Here is a 27,837-nt window from a genome sequence, read left to right as displayed (position 1 = left end):
CCTCCCGCGGCCGGGTCCAGTTGAGTAGAGGCAGGGTGGTGCGGCGGTGGTGGTGGGCAACGGCACGGCAAGGAGGTGGCCTCTGCGTCCTCTACAGTAGGTGGGCCGGCGGCGGGCGGGGGACTTGGGGCGGCGGGCAGCGTGTCCACCTTTGCTCTCTGCCCCGTCGTTGTTCCAGCCCGGGAGGGAGTCGGGAGTCGGAGCCCCTGCAGGTGTCCTCCAGTGTGCCGGTAGCTGGGGAAAGTGGGCCTTGGCCGCAGGAACCTGTGTGCCGGCCGGTGATCCCGGTGAGGGGCAGCACTCCCGGTCTCAGGCAGCGCCTCTGCGTGTGGAGTTCAGCTAAAAGCGGTATTGATAAGGGGAGCTTAAATGTACGTTCCAGCAACAGATTGAAGCGTAAAGAGTCAGGCTGATGCTGTTCATCTATAACATGTGCTGGAAGTGTTGAGGTGCAGTGTCACGGCACTGTATGGAACTGGGGTGTTTGGTGCTGTTGATGTGGGGTAAGATTGTTTCCTGCAGTGCATGTGGTCAGGAAGCTCCATTTTGCTTTTGTTTGTATCCAAAGAAATAAATCATGGGATGATTTGGGTTGGAAGGGACCTTAAAAATATCTTGGTGCACACCCCTTCCATGGGCAGGGACACCTTCCACTAGACCAGGTTGCTTAAAGCCCTGTCCATCCTGGCCTTAAACACTTACAGGCATGGGGCATCCACAATGTGAAATACGAGCTCACTCCTCTAAGCGAGATAACAAGGTTTTATTGAGGGACAAAATCAATAAAGCAAAAGCAACAGGGCTGGGTGTATGGCCGTAGCCGCAAGTGATTAGCATTTGTTACAAGTTTATATACTTTAACTATTACGTTAGTTACATACATATTCATAATTCCCGCATATAGGCGGGGAATATTATAACTAACTTCTGGAACTTATAAGTCCCCTCCTCTTGGCGTCTGCGCACTGCTCTCTGGTGATTGTGGGCAGGGGTCTTGAGGATGAAGTAAGCAGTCTTCCTCACAGTGTACTTTTCACCTTTGGCACAGTTGGACCCCCCAGTAATCACAAAACTAGCTGAAACCAGCCATATCTGTAACTTTGCTTATAACTAGCAAAGATTTAAAACAGTGTGACCTTCCTGCAAAATTTATTGCAGGATAGGCAGACAAGGAGTATCCCAAGCTAGCAGATGTTTGGGAGGCTCTGCCTCTAAACTAACTGATAATTAGAAGGATGGTGTGAAATAACTCATTCATGTTTAGTGGGGCCACTAAATCCTCTTATCTCACCACAGATTTACAACACAAACATTGTTCTTTAAAACTAAAGATACTTTAGAAGACTAGTATGAAACAACTCATGTTTAGTGGGGTCACTACATTCCACAGACTTAAAACATAAACTTTGTTCTCTTTCTACAACCTAAGTTAAGCTAAAAAGTACTTTATGTTTTTCAGGCACTAGCTTTTCATATATGAAGCCCCCCCCCCCATCTTTTACCTTTACAAATTCTTCTGCTATGTGACTCCATTTTGCTCAAAGAGTTCTGGCCCTTTTTAACTTGTGTCTTTAGTGAGCTTTGTTTCTGTTCTTGTAAACTCCTACAGTTATAGCCACATAACCACACCTATGGTTTGCGAAAGCCAATACATTTATGTGTTTATCATCACATAGAGCTTATTTGGAAAACCCATGTCAGTGCCTCACCATCCTCACTGTAAAGAATTTCCAAATGTTTAATCTAAATCTAACCTTTTTCAGTTTAAAGCCATTCCTCCTTGTCCTGTCACTACATCCCATGTAAAAAGTCCCTCTCCAGATTTCTTGAAGGCTGTCAAGCTGCAAAGGCTGCTTATGCTAATGAATTTTCAAAAAGCAAATGTATGCAAGGATAGAAAAGTTTTAGTTCTGTGCACATCAACTCTAGTGTCTCTTTTCCTGTAGAAGATTATGGATGTGCCTTGGCAAAAGTGATGTTTGAAGGTAAAGGCTTCTCATCTTCCCTCAACCGTATCACCCACCCTTGTTTAGAGACTTGCTTGTAGTACGTTTTCTAAACTTTAAAGAGGCAATTTTTTAAGCAGGCAATGTTCTGATTTGTCTTACTGAGATTAACATGCAGTAGTTGAAAGGGACTTTACATATGTGCAAGTAACTTTTTTCTTTTTCATTTAGGTTGTCTAAAAAAGGTAAAATCTGTTACTTAATTATGAAGAAAAGTAGAGGTCGGACAGGCCGAAAGAGGAGAAGAAAACACTTGCAGATTTTGGGTGGAGGTATTATCTCCAGAAGTACTGCTAAATAATAAAATAACCAATTGTCTGTCAAAGTGTCATTTTAGGGTATATATTTGTCAAACATTTGTGCTTTAAAAATAACATGCATAAATGTTAGCTTTTTTTATGCCAGTATTCTAACACTAGTTTACAATCCCAAGAAGAGCGTGAGAATATTGTGAGCTCTCTTTTCTGGCTAATGTCAAGTACTACATTATTCTTAAATTCCTTGACTCTTAAATAAGCTGTATAACTCCTGCAGTTCTAAGAACTCCTAGTGCCCAAGGGCACAGAACTTAGTAAGCTAGTTTGAGGGGAGCCTTTCTTGCTATTCTGTTATCATAGAATCATGGAATAGTTAGGGTTGAAAGGGACCTTAAAGATCATCTAGTTCCAACCTCCTGCCATGGGCAGAGACATCTTCCAGTAGAGCAGTTTGCTCAAAACTCCATCCAGCCTGGCCTTGAACACTGCCAGGCATAGGCCATCCATTATACTATGTTACAATGCTTTTCTGACTATACAGTAAGATTTTTTAATTTCCTTTATTTTCTAAGCTAGTCTTATTTAATAGCATGACTCTCATCTTTTTTTTATTTTTAGTCAGCTGCAGTCACAAGCTGGAATACATTAAACTTAAGAAGTGGCTGAAAGACAGAGGATTTGAAGACAGTAATTTAAGGCCAGCGGAGTTCTGGGGTAATGTTTTAATTATTCATTGTGGCAACAAAGTTCTGATTCTTCTAAGAATCTTAGATTTCTGCTTTCATTTTGAATCACACATGTGGCTGGCATAAGGAAAAATGCCAGTTACCATTCGTCTTTTGAGGACTTCTGCCAAATGCACGTGAATGTCATTTAGCATAAACAAGTAGATATGGAGGCCTGAAGTAGTGTAAACTGTTTCTTGTAGAAACATAATGTGTAAAACTCTTGTGTGAAAATACTCTGGTATACTGCAAAACATGTTCACCTATGCTGAATTCATTGTAGAAATCAAGATTTTTTAACTGTTAGCAGCACAGTTTCAAAGAAGTAATATCTCTTTAAGCATTTCCAGTATCAGACTCTAACCCTGTTATAATTTCTTCATCTTTTTTTCCCATGTGAACTCAGCAAATCTGGTGATACACATAAGTAAATGATATTAGAGGTGGGATTCACTTAGTACTGTTTACAGCGAAGGTATATACGTGTATTTTTTCTCTTTAAGTAGATTATGTTTCAAAAACTTTTAAAGAGAGAGATAATAGGATGAATCAGAGAAAAATATTATGAATAGAAATTGTAAGGTTTAGTTAAACCTCTGAAAACAAGGACAGCAGCCAGTGATGAAAGATGTGTTTAAAGAAGAAAATGGGAAAAAGAAGTTGAGTAACTGCTAGAATTGGACAGCAAATGTTGCAAGGGAGGAGTGTTTGCAGGCTTCTGTAAGGTGAAAAGAGAATCCAAGAACAAAGAAATGTGTCTAGAATAACCCAAAATTGTCTTTTATGATTTGTAAGAGGTAATTTATGTTCCTTTAGAGCTTTTGCTTGCTGATCTGTTAATTTATTGCAGGTTATCAGAGTCTCCTGTATTTTACAAATGTACATGCATTTAAGCAGTTCTCTTTGTTCCTGCTTCAGGTACAGGAAGAGGACTGATGACAACAAAAGCTCTTCAGGTTAGTAATGTTAGTTCTATTGAAAGAGTTCCTCAGGTTCTTTTGAGATGTAAAGACTTTTGCAACAAGTAAAGCTCAAAATTCCAGACAAGGTCTTCACAGTTCCTGTTGTCAGTGTAAATTCTGGCCTAGTATCAGAATTTGCAATGTTGGCATATCTGTAGGATGATGTCCTATGTACCCTGAGTGCCTGTTGGATGAAAATATTCCTGTACTCATTTACAGAGATTTAGTGTGTAGTCTAATGTTTCAGTTTAAGGCAATCAGTGGCTAACTGAAACCAGAAGGAGCTGGCCCCTTCCCTCCTGTATGCCTTCTCCCTCAGCCTTGGCTCTCACAGCTTCCTTTGCACTTGCTGTAGCAATCTTCCCCACTCATGTGATAGGTTGCAAGCTAGAGAGAAACCTTTTCAAAATAATTATTAGCTTTGCTCCTTCAAGTCTCCCATCTTGGTTAGTGCTGGTACAAGGAGGAATGGCATATCAGGGAGGGGGACGGAGAAAAGGGACAGGTCTTTAGACAGCATTTATCTTTAGATTATCTTAGTCGTAATGTAAATCAGCAGCTTTAACCTCACTTTGCTGGAGTCTTCTTTGTTAGTAAACTAGCTAACAGAAACGTAATTTCTCAGATATGCCCAGCAGAAAAAGGGAATAATAGAAAAAATACTTTGCACTTTAGATACTGGCACAGAAAGATCAAACTCTTGACTTAAAAGTGCCTCTCAGAAAATAGGCTTGTTAGAGAAGTTTCCTAACTGGTACGAGAACAGTATATCAAATAATGGGGAATCAGACCAGAACCTTTTGCAAATTAGAGTATAGCAGGAAGTATGAAGGAGATGCATGTAGAGAACAGTGTATGTTATCATGCTGGCTGAGGGCTAGAGGCAGCTGTTGAAGCCAGAGGCTCACCTTATCCACAGTGCTGTGAGTCTACTGTAAATTAAATGAGAGCTGGACTCAACTGAAATGAGAGCAAGATATGGAAACTCAGGAGAGAAACTGGAAGGGGAGAGTGTTGACTTGATTCATGTCCTCTCTTTACAAGCATGGAGGTATATGGCTCAAGCAAGGCATGAAAGCTAATTTACACACACATAGCAGCTTGGCAAACAAGGTCACGATAGACATGACGTAAAATAGCCCTAGCCCATGCTGCTGTGTTGATAGAAGCACAGCTGTTTATGAGATCTACTTTAAAATATATCTCAGTACAAAGAAAATCAGTAGCCAGGCAACAAACTATGTGAGCAGCTTTTTGCAGGTGACAGTTCCTACTGGCTGTGTCATCCTCCTTTGCTGGACTGTGACTGTCTTAAAACTATGCTAGTTTCCATCAAGTTCAACATCACTTCTCTTTGCTTCTTGACATTAGTGTTCTCTGGGGAGTGTCTCTCTGTTCAGAAGTCATGTAGTAGATGAGTCATGTACAATTGACCTTTACTATTCTTTGTGTGTATGTTGTTTTTTCTTCTCTCCCTCAAAGGCAGGCAGGAGATCTGATTATTTCATTGCCTGAGAAATGCTTACTCACCACAGGCACTGTCCTTAATAGCTGCTTGGGAGAATACATTATGAAGTAAGTAAAAAGTGACGCTTCATGGGTAAGCTGGCCTTTACTGCTGGTTGCTCATTAATCATCTTAAGTGGTAGTAAGGCTTTAAACTGCATACTTAAACTTGTATGACTGTTGTGCATGTGGAATCATCAGATAAGTAAGGTTTTGACACAGCAGAGTTGGAGTGATGGTACAGGCTTGAACTTGACCTGTGCCTAGAGACAGCTTGGACCTAAATGTCAGATATGAATGGTTTCTTAGGAATTTGAAAATGTGATTCTATAGGAGAAGGACGATAAAATGGGTTTGCAAAGCAGTCATGCAAGCATAGCCTTTTAGAAAATTTGGAACAAAGACCTACGCTGGACATTGAGTACTTGTTATGTATCCTAAAAAAACCTGCCACCCCCCCAAAAAACCCCAACCCAACAGGTGACTCTGAAGTTGTTACTAAAACCAGCTTTTATAGACCCTTTGAAATCATCAAAAGGGCTTAGAGATGAACTACAAAAAAGTTTAAAGTAGAAGCTATTTATAACATTTAAAAGAACTAGCAGAGATATAAAATACTGCTGCATCCATTTCCTATCTCACCTCTTTGTATCTGCTGTGTTGGTATTTTTATTCTGTTTTCTAATAGATGGAAGCCTCCTGTATCTCCTTTGATAGCACTGTGCACATTTTTAATAGCAGAGAAACATGCTGGTGAAAAATCTCCATGGAAGCCATATATTGATGTTTTACCGAAGACATATACTTGCCCTGTTTTTTTTGAGCATGATGCAGTAAGCCTTCTCCCTGAACCTCTAAGAACGAAGGCTCAGGAGCAGAGAACGATGGTCCATGAGTTGTACATGTCTTCCAAGGCTTTCTTCTCTTCCCTGCAGCCTTTGTTTGCCGAGAACACAGAAACTATATTTAACTACAGTGCTCTAGAGTGGGCTTGGTGCACTGTTAATACCAGGACAATATATATGAAACATTCACAGAGGGAATGTTTTTCTATTGAGCCAGATGTTTATGCTTTGGCACCATATTTAGATTTGCTAAACCACAGTCCAAATGTTCAGGTAAGAAACTAAAAACAGATCACTTAATTTCTTTGTTTGTAAATGCATTCTTTATTTGTAAATGCACTACCACAGTACAGTATGAAATGAGGTGATGGATTAGGAGGGTCAGTGAGGGAAAAATGTCTACTGGGGACATGTACAGGCTGAGTACTCATGGTTATAGTATGTACCCTGGAGCTTGTTTTTCAGCCCAAGGTAGTTGAATACAGATGATTCAAATGTTTCAGTTTATGTAGCAAAGTGAAGTTAAAGGGAGAGCCCACAGCGGCTGAGTGAGATCTGCATCCAGAGCAGCTATATGGAAGAGCTACTGGTAAATATAACCCTACCCTGCTCTTCCAAAAGGCTCAGCTCCTGGATCTGAAGTTATGTGGTCCCTGAGTTATTTCACCTCTGGCTGAAGCCTTTGAACAGCTTTACGAAAGTGTATAGAGCAGTCCTAGCTCATGTCAGGGACTGCGTGCCAGCTCAGAGTTGGGACAGCACAAAAGCGGCCAACTCTGCCTGAAGCCATGTTTATTTGTGGATTTGGGGCCTCTGTAATAAGTCTACAGAGTTGGTGATACACCCTGTGGTTTAAGGGTTTGATGTATGTTCTTCATACTAATGGGTTGCCTTTTCAGACATCTGTAACACTATCTGTTTTTTCTTCCAGTGTTAGAGAAGTGTTCATTACTGTTGGATTTTAATATTCAAGGTCTGATTCCTTTTTTCACCCTGTCCTTCTGCCAAGAGTAAGACCTTTTATTTTTACCTTTGTGAAGGTAAAGGCTGCATTTAATGAGCAGACAAGAAGCTATGAAATTTGGACAAATTCACAGTGCAAAAGATATGAAGAAGTATTTATCTGCTATGGGCCTCATGACAATCAGCGACTGCTACTAGAATATGGATTTGTTGCCATGGATAACCCTCATAGCAGTGTTTATGTCTCATCAGGTTGGATTTATAGATTGTCTTGACATTAAAAGGCACAATAGTAGAGAACAGAGCATCTGAGCATGTTAATACTGTCTGCATTCAACAGGAGATGTCAGTGAAAAAGGATAACTAAAGGATAATGAAGAAATTCGCACACATCCATATACATAATTGCACAACATGGACAATGCATATTAAGGCATTGTTGGTTTTCTTTTTTAGGTACCATGAAAATATTTGTATTTCTAAGAAGTGGAATAGGCCTTGGTACCATTTTTAACTGCGTAGTATTGGAGTTTTAAAATTGAAAGTGTCTTTGGTAACTTTTCCTTTTGTAAAATTGCAATTCTTAGCAGCATATATGTAGAGATTCCAACTGGATGTCTTAGATTGCACCATCGACTTAAGGATTGAAGTCCTGATCCTCACAAACTAAAGTTACTGACAGTGGTTCATAACTTCAGCTTCAGTCAGGATTTCCATTATAAGGTTACAATCCTGGAGATTGCTGATGGCTTTTGAGTAATAGAGACATTTTTGATTATGTTAAAGTTCACCAACATTGTAGCAGGTTTTAATTTTTGGCCTATAGCTACTTGAAAAATATGACTGAAATGTCATTTCAGAATTGAGGCTTGTGGGTTTCTTCTACATACCATGTATTTAAATATGTAAAATATGTTTTTTTGCAGATACTCTTCTCAAATATTTTCCACCACTGGACAAGCAGAGAAATGCAAAACTTTCCATTCTGAGGGATAATGATTTCTTAGAGTAGGTATCTGAAGTTTTTTTGTTTCCCTATGAGCTTTCTTTTCATTTTTTTCTGGGAGTCAAATTTTGCTTCTAGTATCAAAATTCAACATAAAATAATATTTTTTTTTAAACAAACTGATTTACTTTCTATTTGTGAGAGAATGTAGAAGTAGTAAACACCAATATCAAAGCTTGAGATAGGTTTCAAGATGCAGCCTGTCACCTGTCTGTGGATAACAGCAGAGTAAGGGGAGTCAAGGAGTCCTCGAGTTCCAAAGAGCAGATCTCTTCCTGACACTTATCAATAAGAAAGCTATCATTCTGTCAAAGATCACCTATACTTTCTGAATCTATTTGCTTTTGACCTTTTAGAAACCTGACCTTTGGATGGGATGGACCATCTTGGAGACTCCTTACTGCTCTCAAGTTGTTAAATCTTGGTGCAGATGAATTGTAAGTTTCAGTACTCAGAATATTTAGACAATGTGCATGTGTCATTTTCCTTTATTTGCTCTTTGCTGGCTGTGTGTGAGATACTGGGACAATTGTTTGGTATCTTCTCTATCTCATTGACTTCAGGTGAGAAGAGAAAAGAGGAAAGGCAGAGAACACCATAGAATGTAAAGTCATTGTCTATTTGCTGCTTTGGTCTTCTGCTTTCTTCAAACACCCTGTTGTTTTCCCTTTCTATTTTGAGAACCAGATATTACTTAAGGTTCAGGTTCCGGACCTTTTCTCTGTGGGTTTGATGGGACTTTAAATGCTATTGACCTTTCTTGATTTCTTTGAAGCATGTGTTCCACAGACTGCTTCTTAAATTTTAAGGCCAAGTAAGTTGCTGAACTTCATCTCCAGTGACTGTCAGTGCAAGTTTGATCATTTGTTCCCAATAGTAAACCTGCCTCAAAAACATTTACCTGGGATTTGCTTGTAATAGTAAGTAAAACCAAACAATTTCTCTTGTCCAAAGCTGTTTATGCTTTGAAGATTCACTGCTGAGTGGAATAAGTTGATTATAAGAACTGAAAATAAATTGCCATGATACTGATTACAAGCCTAGGTGGCATGAAGTTTAGCATGCTAATAAGTTCTGAGTGAATAGCTTTTCCTCCTCACTAGTGCTGCTGAAGTTGGTGGCAGCATGGCAGAGCAGTGAAGACCGGAAGCATTGGCCTAATTGCAGGCTGTGTCTTTAGCTGAAAGGGTAGGGGTGGAGGGTTGGTATCACTGCTCCAGATCATTAAATCTCTCTTCCCTTTTACATGCCTCATCACTCTCATAGCTGAACGTTGTGTGCCTTTTTCACGTATGCTAACCTTACTTGCCTGTGCCAGTGATGTTATTCTTATATTAACCATATGTTTATCATTCAGCTGGGGAATACAGCAAATGATTGTGTTTAAACATTTTGGTTCTAGTACTTGCTGGAGGAGAACACTCCTTGGTGATGTAATTTCAGCCAGAAATGAACAGCAGACTTTGAATATAACAACAAAAATATGCCATTTTTTAATAGAGGAGACACAGCATGTCCTTCTCCAGGTAATTTCACTGGAAGAGCAAAGTAGTCCAGATTGCTTTCTTTCCTAACATAAATGTACAGCAGTGTAATTTTTGGGGTGCAAGAATAGCAAGTGACAGAGGGAATTGACTACACTGAGGTGCTGTAGGATTTGTTTCCAGGCTGACTGACAGAATTTGTGGCTGCAGCAAAGAAAGGAACCATATTAGAAAGCCCTGTGAACAAGTGAAAAGTATTTAACTTTTCTCTGCCTATGTTATCATTGAGTTTGTTGAGGTTACCTCTTAAAAGAAAATGCAGACTTGTATGAGGTGGGTACGTAAGATATTGCAGACCTGCCACGAGTGCCTTGTTGCAGAAAGTGAAGTCTGTGTTCATTAAAGCCAAATGAACTACTTCTGTGAGGGAGGTCTGTGCTCTTAGAAAAACAGTCTCTCCTTCCTTTCTGAATTCTGGCAATGAAATGTGTACTTAATGTCAAGTCGGATAGCTATCATGGAAAAAGGTTATTAAAACCAAACTTTTGTAAAGGACACGCATCTATGCAGAGAGTATGAGGTGAACCTGGTCTTGTGCAACATCTTGAGGATAGTATGGGTTTAAGAACAGGGTATCAGTTAAACATTACCCTTCCCTTCTTCTCCTTGTTTTCCATCTGCTTCCTTTATTAATAAAAATACTATTTTGACATAGTTCATGAAATCATTAAGAGGGATAAGCTTTCCACAAATGTTATATTCATGTCCAGTATTAAATAATCTAAATTTCTGGTAATTTCATCTCATTTGTATAAAATTCAGATTTCCCAGTTGAAAAGGAGCAAAGAGAACCTGCAAATGCACCTGGCTTTGGTAGAAGCGTTGCACTTGGAAAACCTGAAGATACTACAAAAATCAGCTGAGAGTCTTTGTAGCTTGCGTATGGCAACCACTTGACTCATCTGGACTTGTGGCTGATTGGAGGTCATTTGCCATGGATGTGCCTTGCTGAACTGTTTTAATGGTCCTGAGCAGCAAAGAATAATGTACAGATCATCAAAATATGCTTAGTTTTGATTACAGGGTCACAGAGGATCCGCTATTTATTTTGTTCTTTGCTGACCTTCTTCAGTGATACAAAAGGTTAGCCCAAATGGTAGGGGAGAGCACAGGTGGCTTTCATCATATCTCACTGAAATTATGGCTGCTGTGAGCGAAACAGTTTCTGAGGTAATTTGAGCAGCCCTAGGATTGTGGGCTCGAGCAGTCCTAGACTTTACAGCAGCCTCTGTGACTAAAGCATGGATCACAGGCTCAAGCAGATACTCCTCAGCATGTATTTGAGCTCTGGCACTTGGCAGGGAGGAAGAGGACAGAGCCATTTATATTTGTCTTGTTCCTGTCCTTTACCTTTCCCCTGTGTGAATTTCCATCCTTTACTCAAACCTCCTTCCAGACTCACTAGTTCGTATTCTGGCTCCTCCTGCTGAGAATGAGAATTGAAAGGATATATCACTTTGAACTCTGTTTCTTGTTTGGAAGACCACCCAGGCAATTAGTTCTGTTTTCATTTGTTTCTGATGATCACATTGAGAAATGTTCGTATCCTGTTTATAAGGGGATAGTTTCATGTGCTCTATTTCAGCATTGGTTCTATTTAAGTAGGGAGCTTGAGCTTCCTACGTCGTTCAGAGAAGAGAGACGTCTTCAAAAGACATTTGAGGGCAGGAGCCTTATTTTAGCTGTACAAACTTACTTTGTGGTTGTGTTGTGATTATTTTCCGTTTTGTGGGGAATCACATTTCGTAGAATTTTTCATTACTGTTTTTAGCATTTGTTAAGAGCTATGTTTGTAAGTGTTTGTTTTTGTATGTATATTGCTTCATTTTCTACAAGACTTCTGTTTTTGAAATAAATTGTATACAACAGTAAAGGCATTCTAGATAATCTAACTTAAGGAAAAAATACAGGTGAAAACTTAGGTATTCACATGCACTTGCAGACTTTCTTTGGTATCTTGTGAACAAGAATGTTATTGTGTAAACTTTCTTGGATTTGAGTATTCCATGTTTTTTTTTTCTGTCTCTGTTGGGACAGGAAATGCTGTGATACTTGGAGCTCTGAGAAGGGTTCTTCCTTACCTACAGGGGTATGTTGGTTCAGCTTCAAAATTCTGTGGGAACTGAAAAGTGTAACTGTTTGCTGTTTACTCAGTTTCCAAACCCAGAAGTTCTTGGTTTTCAGGTTTCATCTTCATAAGCTCTTCCTAGGATTAGGAAGTTCTGAAAATAAGCTTTTTTTTTCTGCCTTGTTTACCCCAGTGCACCGAGACTTCTCTGCACTGTCAGGCTTTCTTATATTGTTCATATGGAGATGCTGACAGTGTGTTGGTGCTTTACATTTCAGAGCAGAGGGCAGGGTGAATGGGTTGGGAGAGGAGCTGATGTATTTTCTGGAGCTAGGTGCACGTTTATTCCATCTTTTGGGCCAACTTACTTTCATATTTGCCTAAACTGTGGTTTTAATCCCTGCAAGTCACTTAGCACCATGTTTTATAGTCTAGTCACTTCCATTCTGAAGTACTTCTTGGGGTGAGATGCCTTTCTAGATTTGGGGATGCAGTCTCTAATAATCTCACCAAGAGCAATTCCATCAGCTTAATGAAGGTCCTTCTGTACCACTGAACCTGTCTACAGCAGAGATAAGGGCTGAGGCTTGCCCATTCATTTTGATTAGATCTGCAAAAAGGCCTACAGAAGTCACGGGTGACATGGAGAGGGATGGATTGTGACTGAGCATTCATAGTGCAAGAAGTAAGGGTTTTCAAAGGAAGATGGAAGAACTCAGGTTCAAAACTACCAGAATGTGGTAACAAATCCATTGATTTTAATAAGGGATATGGATATAAAAGTTGACATGGGTACAGAGCACCTAATACGCAGAACAAGCAGCTATTGGCAGTTACCAGCCAGCCAGGCAACTTTGGTCTTATGTAGTCCCCTGATCTCAAAACAGTTCAAGGTTGGGAGGATATTGATGTCAAGTCTTGTAAATGCTTGACCTGTACTTGCTCTTTTAAGGTCTTCAAGGATGGACAATGTGGGAAACAGGGCACTGGGCTAGTGGGATGTGGTTTTGAACATGTCCTGCAATTTTGTTGATTACAGGTGAACTGCTTGACCTCTCACTTTTTTTAATATGAACTTTTTCATTCTGTAAGAACAGATGTGTTTCACATGTAATATTTTTATAATGAGATGGTGCTAGAGTTAAAGAAGATAAGGATATTTGGTTGTTGGATTTTTTTTTTTGTTTGTGTTTGTTTTTTCTTTTTATCCTGGAGATGGCTGTTTTAAGAAAAACTTATGTACATTGTGTCTTGCAAGATGGATACTAGTTTATTTGCTTCAGTATAGCATTATACACTATGCATTTATACCAGCTGGTTTGAATATGCACTCTACTTGTGTAACTCCTACACACACTCCAGAGGGTGTAGGGAGGGGATCTGGCAGTGCAGGAGAGCAGGCAGTATGACCTGCTTGTCTGTCTCTTGCGTGAAAGCACAGCAGTAAGCCCCTAGCTTTACATTAAGCAATGTAGCAAGTGTTCTGAATAGACCCATGTGTGTTTAATGTCAAAGGCAAAATCCTGCTTGAATAAACTATGGAACTGGAACTAGTGCTTTCGTAACACACATCAATAACAACAGAGTTTTAACAGGAATAAACCAGAGTAACAGGTCCTGATTCAGCATTTATGCGTATATATGCCCAGTAAGAAAAAGCTTAAATTCTTTTTTGAATCAAACCTAAACTATGTGCAAGACAAGACATCCTAAGGTGGGCTAAGAGCCTGAGGACGTAACTGCATTGGGAGTGTTCTCCAGCTGTCTTACAAGAACACTAAATCAAGTTTTCAAAGAGTGAAGATGCTTCCTCTCAGCCTCTAATTTAACTAGAGCCCCACTGAGCTGCAAATATGTTAATTGCTTAGTTTTAGTGATGTGCTGTTAATGTTTGACTCTGGCTCTCTGTTAGTCTAAGAAGGGACTTAGCGGTGATCTCACTGTGGAAAGACATATTTTATTTCCCTCTGTATAAACTTCCTTTCAGATTGTATCTGCAAATCTTGCCAATAGTAGGAATAAACCCCAGCTTTTTATCATTAGGGATACAAACTTGGTATGGGCCATGGCAGTGAGCTAGATTCTCTTCCAGCTTATGCAGTGTTACTAAAAAAGAGCTAAAGTAGGAATTCATTCTGTGACTGCAGTGAACACACTGGGCTTAGGCAAGTGCAATGAGAAGTTTTATTTCTTGTAACAAGAGAGTGAGACAGGAATAGCACAGCTTGATTATTTTTTTTTTTGGGGGGGGGGGGAGGAGGGGCAGTTGATTTAGTGCAGTCTGAAGTCACTGAAAAATGACAAACATGAAACCTCACGACAGTATCTTTCCTGTGTCAATTTATGTAAATACAGCATGGATTTTCTTTGATCTTCTAGAGAGAGTGGCTTCCAGTTTACAGTTTTCTTCAGCTGTAGTGAATGGAGATCATCCATCATTGCTAAGTGCCGTCAGACCTGTCTGTTTCAGGACAAGATAAGGGAGTATCAGCTCTCATACCCTGATAATTAAAGCTTTTAGGTACACTATGAAAACATTTCAAAGATGACATTCCCAAAGAAAGGAGCTTTTAAAAATTATGTCTCAAAGGGTATGTAGCCCTCCATGCCTAGAAGGTAAAGAATACCCTTTTCAAAGTGCCACACTCTAGCATACTTTGAAGTGTTTGTTTGTGCTCAGCACATCTGTGGCTACAGCAATGAAGACAATGAATTCTAGGACAGAGGGAAACAGAACTTTATGGGTTTCTTTATGCAATAAATAGAAATAGAAGTTGTTGCAAGATTTTTGAGGGAACTCTTGATGAGGGAAGGATGAAGGAAGATGAGGGAAGTTGTTTCCCTCATTTTTGACCAGCAGTTGGAACTGAACTGTGTGAAATTCATAATTTTTATAATTTCAGTACAAAAGCAGAGAAATCACAGCTCAGTGGCTGAATTCAACTAGAAGAACTTGATTTTATCCCTATCTAACAAAGCTTAAGTAACATCAATCTGCTGTAGGTTGGAGGGGAAAGGAAAAAAATCCAAACATGTCCAGTTCATTCCACTGAATGTTTTAGTGGATATCTGTAATTACAGAATTAAGTTTGAGAGAGTGCTGCAATGAGCTATGTTCAGTGGGAAGGCAAAGATACTCAATGAATCCTAAACTAAATTGTGTAAAACTAGTGTAAAACTAATGCAATCTCTGTGTTGTCCACTAGATGATGCAACTGTACTACAGAGAGATAAATTACAGTATACACACACAGTTATAATCCTATGTAATGTATTATATTTTCAGTAGTAAAAAGCATTGTCTTCAATAATACACCGTGGTTTGTGTTGGATAAATAGTTGAAAATGTAGTTTTCTTTCTGCTGGTTTGAAGTGAAATTTGAAGCTTTGTAATCTATCTTTTTTTTCAGTTTTATTGTATTTTAACTTTGTTGGAGTTGCTCCCCTCTCAAGTTGAATCATGTCATTCTCTTAAACTATCACCTGAGACATAATAGCTCAAATCATCTTTGTTACATTAACTTGACCCTAATGGTGTAGCTAGTGGGGTTGCAGTGGAGAACTGTCCGCTCCTGTGGTTTTCCCTTCAGAGATTAGGGGCCACATTCATCTTCTGCATAGATGTCTTTCCATAATGTACTTTGATTTGGCAGATAGAACTCTGGAACATTTCCTCTGACTAGGGCTATTCTGTGGACTTTCCCTTATGTTAGTTCTCTAGTGTCTAATAGTAATAAGCTAATGTTTGACCCTTTCATTCGCTGGGGATTTCTTCACTGCCCATTTTCACTGCTTGTGTCTGCTTACTACTTTTGATGTGTGTGTTTGTTGCCTTGCTGAGTTTCCCAGGGGCTTCTGAAACAGCCAGTGTGTGTGTGCTTAGAGCCCCTTCAGATTGTCCCAGTTGCCCTACAGCTGAAAACAAAGCTGTTTGCAAAGCTGCTGTTTTCTCCTTAAGCCCTCTTTCCTGTTCCTTAGCTCTTTCTGCTGCCTCCACTGCTGGACCATACTGCAACAGGCTAGTCTTGAGAGCACTGAAGTGGACTGGTCTCTAGTGCCACTCTGTGCATGGTAGGAGGTAGGTATTTGCAGTGTACTTTTAATGTAAGAATGTTTTTCCTCCTTACATACACCTGTACTTGCTCCAAGCGTGGCAAGGCCAGCTGTGTTCAGTGTTGTACCTCTCCATTAGGGTGCCAGAGTTGGGCTGGAGAAACTTGGGTGAGCACTGTATTCCTTTCAGATTCATTCAGCTGGCACTGGATTTGATATTTTAGTAGCTCCTTCCTGCTGAGGCAACTCTAGAAGGAGCTGGCAGAGGCAGTTTGGCTCTTTTGACCCTTGGCAGGCAATGATGACTATGGAGAGGACAGAGGGACATTCTCAGCATGGGGCTGGTGCCAAGGCTATCTGTACCACCCTGCTTGGGCTCACATCCAGATCCTGTATCTCTACCCTTAAGAAGCCAGCCCTCTTTGCAGCAAGAAAGTGCATTTGTGCATCCTTCCCACGAGATGAACTTTGTATGGACAGAGAGAGATGCTTGGTGTGGGTGGGTCAGTCTGCAGAAGATGTTGGCAAGAGATCAGAAGGGACCATGCCATCTTAACATGACTCATGCTGCTCTGAACCATTTCTGATGAGTACTTATATGGTGGGCTAGCCAGTCCCCGTCTCAGGAATGAGAAAACACTGTACATCGTGGGAGACTCCTAAAGGCCTGCTAGGAGTGCAGTGTGGGCTGGGCTGCAGAGGTGTAAGGGGAAGAGTGAGCTAGGACAGCAAGGGTGGAGTGATCCCACTTGATAGGGTATGCGCTAATAAGGAGCACACAAGCCTCTCTGCCTTTTCTCTGCCTGTAAATTCACATAGATAACTGGACAGTCCTGCTGCTCCGTCAGAAATGTTGTGCTGGTCAGGGTGGCCATTTCTGTGCAGGGCATGAAGGCGAGAAGGGTAAACATACAATCTGGACAGTAACCCTTAAAAAACATATACCGTCAGGCAAGTATGTATGTGTGTGTCTGTGTGTGCCAGTGCTATCCTAGCTTCATGAGAGATGGGCTCTATGGTTTACTCAGCTGTGTAACCCTGGTTTGGCATTTTTTTCTGCAGGGGAGAAAGAACACTGGTTTTGCTAGAGGGAACCTTTTGGTTGTGCTGGTTTGTCTGGGTGTCTCACTGCTCCATGCTGTCATGCACAGGTGGAGATGGGTGTGGAACCCTCAGTGTTGCCAGGTGGGAAATCTCTCATATCAGGCTTTTGATACAGCCCTGTAGTCTGCCTCTTTGTCACGGACACCCACGTCATGCCTCCCACAATCACCCACTGGTGGGGTTGTCCTGATGTGTGGAATAGGATTTAGTGGATGTGAGGTGGTCTGGCTGGGATGCACTTGGATGTGGAGCTGTCTGGTGAGGTAGGGAATATGTATTGGAGATAAAAAAGCAATAAGCTTTCTTCTCTGGCAGTTCAAATGGGGTGCTCTCATGATCACTCCTTTGAACATGCTCCAAGGCTAAGATGGTGTGGACGCTCAAAGAGCTGGGCTTTGTGCATACAGCCAACAGCATTAGCAAAGGCAGTGTAGATATGGTGGTTGACTGTTCTTTTGTGTCACATTTGCTAGAAATTGGCTAATGTGCTCAGAAAATGCATGAGAGGGGAAGGGAAGAATAGCATATTGAGATATACAGAGATATGTTTTCTCTTGCATCCAGGCTAAAGTCACAACAGAAAGTCTAGGTGTTCCTGCTCCGGCAGGGGGATTGGACTAGATGATCTTTTGAGGTCCCTTCCAATCTCTAGCATACTGTGATACTGTGTGATACTGTGAAAGTCAGAAATTTTGAACCCAACCTTAAGCTTAATCATGCTGGAAACAATTGGCTATGATGGGTGCTTGTACTCATCCAAAGAAGTCCCTGCCTATGGGGGAATGACCATTCCCATTCTAGATACAGTCAGAGAACCACGTATGCTTGGCACAGGCTCTGAGGAACACAGCAGATCAGTCTGATCTGAACCTCAGGAGACTTAACATTGTCTCTGTCCCTGGCTGCTTCCAGCAATAACTGTGAAAAATCAGTTCATCACAAGTCTATTTTATGCTGATTTAATTCCGCTTGGCTCAAATGGAGTTACACCTTGCCTTTGATATCTGGCCTTGGGGCTTCATTAGGCATAGTCCAAAGACTGCTGACAGTTTTTATGTGAGTTCAAGCTTTCTTTCTTTTTTCTTTTTTTTTTTTTTTTTTTCCCTAAGAAAAGAACAAAATGCATTGCAATTACAGGGGAGTTACTACAGCTTGATAGGAGGATCAGAGAGCACAACTCCTCTTCCAACCTGCTGTTTGCACAGGAAGCACCAGGGTGTAGGCTGAACTCTTGCACTTGAGGAAAGCTGAGTGTGTTTGTGTGAGAGAGAGTGAGCTCAAACTCCCCTCTGTGCAATGTGGCTGGATGGGGTGAGAGGTGGCCAGGCATGGTATGGCTCAGTCTGTCAGCAGACATATACCGCAGTCATGGCACTCCAAGTGCACTGCATTTGAGTCGTGACTTGGGATAACATCCTGCAGTGTGGGTGGACGTCTCACGGTCACAGGTTTGCACCACTTCAATCTAATAACTCTTGAAATAGCTCTTAATCTCTCCTGGTGCAAGCGCAAAGGCAAAGCCATGGAGGACCAGCACGCGGCACAGCTGCAGTGCCATGGTCAGACTGACATATACCTGACTTTTTACTGAAAGGAGTGTTGTTCAGGTGGGAAAAGCAGAATTTGGTTCTTACTCTGGGACATGCAGAAGGCAGAGAGCTCCTTTAGCACATCAGTGCCTGGAGTGTGCCTGACCAGCCACATCTATGCAGTTGAGCAGTGCAGGAAAGGCTTCTTATGTCCCACAAGAGCAGCACATGCTGGTCTTAATGTATGTGTGCCAGGCAATCAATCGATCTGCCCCTGCGCACAGTCTGATACATGTCACCTGCACATCCTCTGGATACCTGATCCTTCATAAATAAAGTCACATGCAAGTAAAACCACCCCATTTATGCCTGTGGGGCTTGTTGGCAAGGGATTCCCTGGTTTATACCTCCCTGGGAATAATCAGGGATCCTGGGGCAGGACTCCTTTCCTAAAGTCTGAAGGAACATCCCTGCTGAATTTTGAGCTGTAACATCAAGTGTAGGTGGAAACTCTTATCACAGCATTGGTTATTTTTATTAACATATTTTTTTCAGAATTCTTGGGTGAATCACTTGATGAGGATAAACCCCCTCACCTTAAAAAAAAGAGAAGCAGTGCTGGAAAACCGATGGGTTAAACATTCCTAATTTCAAAATAGAATGTTTCTGTTAAAGAAAACATGCAGAGAATTGTGAAACAAAGAAACCCAGACCATTGCAAAATGAAACAGCATGAAAAATGTTCTTAATGTACCCACATTCTCTAGAGCCCCCCCTCCCCCCAGCTTTCCCCACTCTTTCAAGATGAAAGTGAGATTTGAATCTAATAACAAGATGCAACTGTTGAATGTCAAGTAGAGGGGGAAATGTAAGCATTACTTGGGTAATTCAGAAAACAGCTGCTGCAGCTACGCGATGATGTACTAGTTAGAAGAGGATGCTACTCCCCTTGGGAGGAAGAGGCAAATTTCTGGTAACTTGGTGTCCTAGGGACAACAGGCAACGTGGTTATGATGCTGTGGGAGCCCAGGCCAGGCAGGGGTTGGGGTGGGGATACTTCTGAGGGTCTGGGCTTTGGGGCTTCTGTGCTACGCTTCCTCCCATCTAAACACTAACCTGCCTTTGGTGGGGTGTAAAGTTAGAGATGGTGTGGTGAGCAGATACCATGATGCAAGAACCTGAGTCAAATAACCTTGACAGTCTTAGGTAGTAAATTTGTTGCTAAATAGACCACAATCCTTTGTTTAAAAGGAGAAAAGGTCAAAAGAGGACTACTAGTCTGTTATTGACATAATTCTTTAAACGCCTCTTCCAGCCATAAACTTTGAGCTACTTTTGCTTGTCTTGAAGCCCCCCATGACTGATAAATATTTTTAAAAGTATATGCTGACTGTTACTGGCTGCAGGTTGCAGCTTACATGTAAATCAAGTGCTGCTGACAGAGAGTTCCACTGTACACCCGCTTTGCACTCTGACCACTTCAATATTGGAGAATCATTCTCTCCATTAGTGCACTTCTTATATTATGAAGAACGATGTGGAACAAAGGTACTAGCAACTCCTCCTTTGTTTATAGCTAGAAAATATCTGACTGCTTAAAAGAACATGAAAACGAGTTCCTTTCCTATTACTGTCGAGCAAACTTCACCTCTGCGCTCAGCTTCACATGGAATTTGTCACTGGCAGGAAGCGTAAAGCCTACCTTGTGAATATATAACTTACAGTCACTTCACAGGGAGAAAAAAAAATCCTTTCATCATGTTCGTTTTTCCTCACTGTTTTATTTCACTTAAAACATCACTCACAACCAAATGGTATTTGTCAGTAGTAATTGGCAAATGCTGGAGGCGGTTTTCAAGGCTGTCTGAATGGAAAATCTCAAAGCAGTTGTCTGCACTGAAAGAAAATATTACATTTGATCTTTTTATGAATCCTGCAGACATGATGAATGTCTGCATTCCTTCGCTTGAAGAATTCTTGGTGTTTGGGTTTAAATGACGGGAAGTAACACTTCACTCTTATTTTGCACTATTGTCTGAGAATTAACCACAACATAATGGTAATGTACATTTTTTTATGCTTTACAGAGATTCGTTTTTATTAGACATTTATTGTGGGTTTGCTTGTTGGCAAGGTTCAGATCCTCTGAATGATAACTGTGGCTATTGCATTTCATCTGCATTTGTATTTAGTTGTGTATTTCTTCTGATGTCTTCTTTCTAAGTAATGTCTCCCTCAAAGATTGCCTTGCAATAAATCAGCTTTCCCCTAATGCAATTGTATGAATGTATTATTGCTCTTGTCACCTCTGCCCCTGCACTTTTTGGTCATCAAGACAAAGGTTAGATAGCATGTAACATTAACCTCATGGTACGAGTCTGCAAAGCTGGGATATTCCTGGTGCCAGGTGAAGCTCAATTCTGGTGAGTGGAGGACACAATAGCAGGTGAACAGTAACTTTCAGAGCCACTGACAGCCTCAGTCACTGCTTAAAAAATGCACTGCTGGGCTTCTCAGCATTTAAAAACCTACTGGCATGTGAAGTGAAACTGATTCCCACCTTTCAGTAATTTTAACTTTGGTTTTATATGTAGCAAAATGTCCATTGAGGAGTTCTTTTACCTCCATTGTTGATGATGGCTAATTCTGCAGCATGCTAACAGCCTGGTAGCACAGATCAGGCATGCAAAATATACCTCTGTCCAGAGGTGAGCATGTTGTTACTGGCTGCAGACCTGCTGCCTTGCATCTGGAAAAGTCACTAATGTGCTGGCCGAGCGACTTCCAAGCATCTGAAATCCCAACCTTATGCCTGAGCTTCCTCAGCACAGTTGCAAAGCTCTGAGTTCTCTGCAGTAAATGAGACCTCCTCCAGCAATGACTTGGTGGTACCATGGTGTTCTCAACAAAAAGAGACAAGTGAGCATCTGGCTTTTCCTGGGATGCTGCTCCCATGCAGGGTGGCTGCCTGACCTGTCCTCTGCTCCGACACCATTGAGAGCCTCTGCTGTCAAGGTCTGCATGACAGGAAGGGCTCTTTTCTGCTGTCACTTGCTGACTACTGGACCAGAAAGTATCACTTTTAGGTCTTTCTAGAAAAGGCAACATTGCTGAAAACTTCAGAGAGCACCTTTACTGTCACCTAAGGACCTGACATCTGCCTTTCCCTGCCATCATAAGGCTGGCATGAAAAAAACATGTGCTGATTTCTGGTAGTGTTTTACTTGCATTCTGGTTTCCAGCTGTACTGAATTCAAATTTTCTTTGCAGTAATTGCAAGAAGCAAAGAATGATTTTCACATGCAAGCTAGAAGCTTGATTCCGCAAATGCAGGCTTTCAGCTTTGCAACAAGCAGGGGTTGTGGGCAGTTCTGAGGTGTAGCACCTTGGTTATACCACCAGAAATTAATGAAATACTGAAATCCTGGCCATCTCATGTGGGAAAACTGTGCTATGTGGCTTGGTTTTTTGCTGTCACTCATACAGAAACAGTGCTCCTAGTGAGATGTGTGTGTGTGCAATATATACACAAACATACATGGATATGCATATAGTTTCCTTTTAAATGTCAACACACCCTCCAAAACATAGTGTAATACCATGGGAGAGAAATGACAGCTTATTTGCAAACATGCTGTGTTTGTTTTATTTTGACCCAGAAATGAATTAAGCTGTGTTTCCTCCATGAAGGATTGTGAGTTTCACACTGACTCATTGTGGGACTATTGGCCAGGAGAGGTCAGATAAGGCTTGTGTGGTTGCAATGAGAGACTTGGTAAAACAAATTAGGTGTCTGGGGGGTCCCTCTTGGGGTGCCTGTGGGATATGCAGGGGGCTGCAAGTGGGCAGGGTCAGCTCACAGGTTGGGAGAGGGGACTGAAGGTGTTAACCAAGGTCGTGGCTGCTCCTCAAAGTGCTAGAAACACTGCAGGGAGCTTGGGGAGTGTCACCCTGCAGCCATGCTGCCTCTGCCCCCACCCCTCCACCTGTTCTCAGGGGTGCTGCCACACTGTTCCTTCCATGCTGCAGTGCAAAGCACACAGAGCCAGGATGCTTCATACCCAGCCATTCCCCCTGCATGGAGGGCACCAGGCTGCTGGGAGTGGTGGATTCAGACTCATAGGAAATGGGGGTTGTTACTTTTGCTGCCTATGGAATAACTTGGGGTGTATTACTTGGTATTTTATCTCTCTTGTTCATCTGCGGTGGGACCTCACCCTCTCCTGTGTGTAGGGATGGGCTTCCACTCTTCTTGGGCAGAATTCAATGAGAAATACCAATTATTTTTTTTTTTGTATCCTTGTTACTATTCAGCCACATCTGCTGTATTCCGACGATTGTCACTTTTCCACAGTTCCCAAATTAATGCCACATCACAGATGCCTGAGCCAATAGCACAGTTACTTAACAAAATTACGCGAGATCATGAGCAAAATTAAAGACAAACTGTGACAGTCTTCTATCCCCAAAAGTTTTGTGGGCCTTGTTTAGTTAGTATCCTCAGGCGGTTGCTGTTGTCTTCTTGTAAATCTTGTGTGACGGTATTCAGGAATGTTTTGCTTTATTTTTGTCATCAATCAGCAGAACAATAAATGCACAAAGAACCCTTCATTTTTCTCCCCTCTGCTGACACATGGAGCCAAGGACCCGGTGATGTGCGTGAGAAATGATCAGTCTTCCACAAAAAGTGGCAGTGAAATGTTTTCACCAGAAGGAGAGGGTGTGATGCCGGACCCAGCAGAATAACTCTGCCTTATGGCACTTAAGGTCTTACTTTATGTGCAACGCGTGTAGGGCTTCGTGGTCAGTGAAAAGTCATGAGAAACCGCAGAAATCCATGGAGATGTTAGAAAATCCTTAAGGTGGGAACGCAGGCAAGAAGGAAGGAAAAGAAAGAAATCCTTGTGCTGAAAACATGGGCAACACAGGACCACAAACTGGTTCTCCATACTAAGAAAGACATTGATGTGACTGTGAGGCATAGGAAAGAGAAGAGTTTATGTAATAACCATAAGGATTTCAGAAGCATTAGTCTTGGTTTTCACATGAATGATCACTTCTGAGTATGCGATGCACTTTTTTACAGCAGAAGCATTCTGCAGAAATGTTAGGCTGCTGTTGTATGGAATCATACAATGGTTTGGGTTGGAAAGGACCTTAAGGTCATCCAGCTCCAACCCCCCTCACCACAGGCAGGGACACATCACACTAGACCATGTTGCCCAAGGCTCTGTCCAACCTGGCCTTGAACACTGCCAGGGATGGAGCATTTATCACTTGTCTGGGCAACCCATTCCAGTGCCTCACCACCCTCACAGTAAAGAACTTCTTCCTTGTATCTAACTTGCGTAGTGCAATATCAGCTTGCTGTGTACCTTTCCCCAGGTGCCAGTCGATGGGATATGTTTTTAAACAGCCTTTTAAACAAAACCTGTAAACTGGGCTGTGATTAATTGATTCATTATATTTGAAAGTACATTGAAGTTCCAACCAAGATCAAGACTACTTTGATTTGAGGCAGCCATTAGAAGTTGTTCTTTCTTTAAGTCAGTTGCTCTGATTTTTACATAATACTTTAGAGCTTAGAAATTCTACAAATGCATATTTTAATGCTTTAATAATTCTTACTATGTTTTGATGGCAAAAATATAATTTTTATCCTTAAGTATGTGTAATTTAAGGGTCTGTTTCCAAGTGTTCATCTCCCTTTCACAATGCATACAACTGAATTCAGATTGAAAAAGTTTATTGATTGAATCAATTCATTTAGTGCCCCTTTCAGATAATATATGTCCATGCTCTGCAATATAATTTCTGTGTTCAAGAGCCATGCAGATCTGCAGAAGTCCATCAGAACAAAAAAAAAGTGGAGCTAGAAAGTGCTTCCTCCTTTCCTAGAACAGATTTTTTTTATGGTCAGAATGAGCAAAAAGCATTTGTATCTGCCAAATATACACCGGTTTTGACCCTTTAAGGTTAAAGAAACGGAGCCTTTCTTGATGAAACTAGAACTGGTTGGCAGTTCAAACTGTTTGCGGTTAAATTCAGTTCTATGTAAAATAGCTCTTCTTCCACTTTTTTCAAATACAAGCTATTTGAATAGGAGCTAAGAGATGTGCGGGCCATATTTTGGCCTTTTCTTCAGGAATAGATTCACTCCATGCACATTTGTTCTTTGGTGGAGACCCTTTGAAGTCAATGGGGTTTTTAAATTGGTGATCAGACTACTGTCAGGAATACGGGTGTCACCTTGTGACTGTTGGGTCGTATATGAAAATACTGGTTCAGTTCTCAGCAGCAGTCAAAAAAGGCAAATAGGCTATTTGAGATTACTGGGAAAGGGAGAGGGAATGAACTGATTTTCAACCTCTGTATACCTCCTTTTATGTAGGAATAATATAGTATAGTATAATATAATGCATTGTATTATAAATAATATAACACGTGCTTCTTTGGTTATCATTTCCTGGTTACAGCAAAACTAGTGAAGGTAAAGAGAAGAGCAGAGGCTGAACTGATCCCTGCAGAGAGTAAGTTTAAACACACCAATTTGCATCAGTTTGGGAAAACAGACAAAGGGGACAGGAAAGGGTTATTATAGGAAACTATAAAATCCTGAATAGCATGGAGAAGGCAGATAGGGAAAGATTAAATATTCTTTCTCAAAACACAAGCAGTAGGGGGTGCCTGGTGGGATTATAGAGCAAAAGACAAAAGGGAGAAGTTTTTCACAGTAGTGCGCAATCAGTTTATTGGGCTTATTGCTGCAAGATGTCCTCAAAGCCAAAAAGAGAAATGGTTTCCAAAAGGGTCAAGACAAGGACAGAGCTGATGATCTGGATGCAAACTGGAACAAGACCATCGTGCTTGTTCTTGTGTTATGCTTTTTCCCTTGAGCATCTGTCCTGTCTGCCATCAAAGACTGGACATTGGAATGATTTATCTTAGTTCCCATACAGAACTGCCATTTCTTTCTCTGTATTTATATTCAGAAACTGCCAGATGGTAGCTTCACCAATGTATGTTTTGCTGATCACCTTCTTCTATAAGTCTGAAAGGTGTGTTATATGTCTGTAAACCACAAATGGGGCACAGGAGGTAATTTCATCTTTTTGAATGGGTAATCTATGTGCTAAACTCTTATCCAAAGCAGCTGAAAATGTGAGTATGCCATTCTATTTGTCAGTAATGCAGCTCACAATAGAGCTGGCTCATCACAGCTAATTTCTGAAAGGTGTCCATGAGGTTGGACTAGCACAGTGCTGAAAGAGCACTGTGAGATTGAGTGTGGTAAAATAGCTTGTTTCCGATTTTGAGAGTATTAACTTGAGAGAGAAGTCTGACTTAACAAATGAAATTATACGTGGCAGAATGAAAGGATAATATAGCTTCCGAGAATGATGAACTAATACTGTGGTACTGCAATAAACACGTGAAAGTTGAAACAGAAAGGAACTGGCATGGATCTGCAGTTGTTTCCAAAGGACCAAAAATGCAGTGCAGGGCCCACATGTTAGCAGGTGATAGAGTTGCTTTTTTGGAAACTTGAAATGTCTACTCCTTTACCTAGACAAATGTGGCTATTAAACTGTACAAGTCTCCTGTGTTTACGCTAAGCTGTCTCACTTTGTTACTTACAAACAGACTTCAGAATTGCTCAACGTTTTTATTATTTAAGTATTAAGGAGTCTTTCTTTGGCAAATCCTTTCTGGGTTACTGATTTTATTTAGTCAGGGTAAACTGGGGAAAGCACTGGCACTGTAACAGTGTCCTGCTCCTTCTTAAACTGTACATAGTTTTAAATCCTATAATGTTTAAAGGAGATATATGAACTGTTTAGTGGATTTCTGTGGCATTTCAGGATGCTAGTCTATATCAAAACAAAGTGGTGTTTTATTTCTGCCTTCTAGTTCTCATCAAAATGTATTGAGACCTAAATGGAAGTTTTTAAAAACTGAATTAGTAACCTTGGCTCACTGTGTCTCTTAGGCAAATTTTCATTTCTTCATTTAAAATTATTTAAAATAAGAAATGCTAACAGATAGCTGGTTTAAGCTTCTATGGCTTGGATTTGGTGCTTCATCACTTAACTGCAGACAAGCGTATTTTTAAGAAGCTCTTGTAAGGAAATATATATTGAGGTTTAAATGTCAGATCCCAAGGGAGCTGAGAACTATGCACAATTGTTTTTAGGCTTGGACGTGTGTGATGTTACTTAATGACGTGAATGATGTTTTTTGCCTTTTTCTGCTCTTTCCAAGATGCTTTTGCAATGAGATGCTTTTCTGAAATAAGATTCTCCTGTTTGTGTTGTCCATATATTATTTTAGGAAGAAACCAAATGAACAATTATGGAAATGTAACTCTGGGATGCTAGTGACAAGGAAGTTAGGGTGCCCCTGTTAAACAGGGAAGAGGAATCAGACCAGCTGACTTCGAGGTCCCCTTTACCTGTCTTTTGCCTGTTTCCCTGCCTGTGAGAACTGGCACAAAATCAGTACAGGATTTTCTGGATGCTATGTTGGCTGTAGGGAGAGCAGATGATCACTCTCTGCCCCTAGCAATCTCTGTATGGGATACCCCCATGTTTGTTCATATTTGTTGTTCGTTTTGGGGAGGAATAAAAACACTTGCAACACCTGTTCTCATGTAATGATTACTCTGTCCTGTATTCAGCAGTGAGGTATGAATCACAACATTACACAGTGCTGTTTGCTTTCATAAAACATATATGATGCAAGAGGGCTCACATCAGATATTTGCTTATCTTTCGGCTTGTTTGAAAACCAAACCACAGCCATGTTGGGATAAAACAACTGAGGTTAGATAGTGCTAGTAGCATGCTGTTAACTCTTCTCCCAGCTTACCACGAAAACCTCAGCGTTGATACACTCTTGCAATGTGTTCAGACCAGCAGAGTAATTAAAAAAAGTAGCTTACTATAATATTGCAGCTGGCTCCCACTGAATGGGGTAAGGGAACTGCAAGGACATAGTAAAATGTCCCTACAGCTACTCCGCTGGGACAGCAAAAAGTGTAATGCCAGTGCCTTTCCTAGCACAGCCGCACTCCCAGGGGGACACATCTGCTTGAGAAAGCACAACAGCTGGGGTTTTCAAAGGTGTGCCCAAAGAAAATCAATCTGTGTCAAGTGCTTGATTGCCTTAGGCATCTTTGAGAGTCCAAAGTAAATGTGATTATCACAGCTTACTGTTCCAATGTATGTACAGAGCCAAAGAAATGTCTTAAAGACAAGAAGTTTACAGCT

At 41.0% G+C, this 27,837-nt stretch overlaps 1 protein-coding gene across 6 annotated transcripts; it reads left to right on the top strand.

The window, feature by feature from the left end:
* Nucleotides 1-72: 72 nt before the first annotated feature.
* Nucleotides 73-27,360, top strand: SETD4 (SET domain containing 4). 6 transcript variants are annotated; one of them, XM_062622293.1, is made up of 11 exons: nucleotides 73-371; nucleotides 2,178-2,278; nucleotides 2,882-2,977; nucleotides 3,907-3,944; nucleotides 5,437-5,525; nucleotides 6,145-6,574; nucleotides 7,342-7,516; nucleotides 8,191-8,272; nucleotides 8,627-8,707; nucleotides 15,861-15,960; nucleotides 19,124-20,840. In XM_062622293.1, coding segments are annotated over exons 1-10 (1,191 nt in total). In that variant the 5' UTR covers nucleotides 73-369; the 3' UTR covers nucleotides 15,958-15,960; nucleotides 19,124-20,840. The 6 variants fall into 6 exon arrangements, with proteins under 6 accessions (XP_062478277.1, XP_062478276.1, XP_062478274.1 ...); XM_062622292.1 differs by lacking the exons at nucleotides 15,861-15,960; nucleotides 19,124-20,840 and adding exons at nucleotides 9,673-9,796; nucleotides 10,577-13,139; XM_062622290.1 differs by lacking the exons at nucleotides 15,861-15,960; nucleotides 19,124-20,840 and adding exons at nucleotides 9,628-9,796; nucleotides 10,577-13,139.
* The last annotated feature ends 477 nt before the right edge of the window (nucleotides 27,361-27,837 follow it).

This window comes from Pezoporus occidentalis, unplaced genomic scaffold, assembly GCF_034315485.1.
Source record: "Pezoporus occidentalis ecotype Australia unplaced genomic scaffold, CSIRO_AGI_Poc_V1 ctg24, whole genome shotgun sequence".
Taxonomy (NCBI): domain Eukaryota; kingdom Metazoa; phylum Chordata; class Aves; order Psittaciformes; family Psittacidae; genus Pezoporus; species Pezoporus occidentalis.
This window is presented reverse-complemented; position numbering and strand designations above follow the sequence as displayed.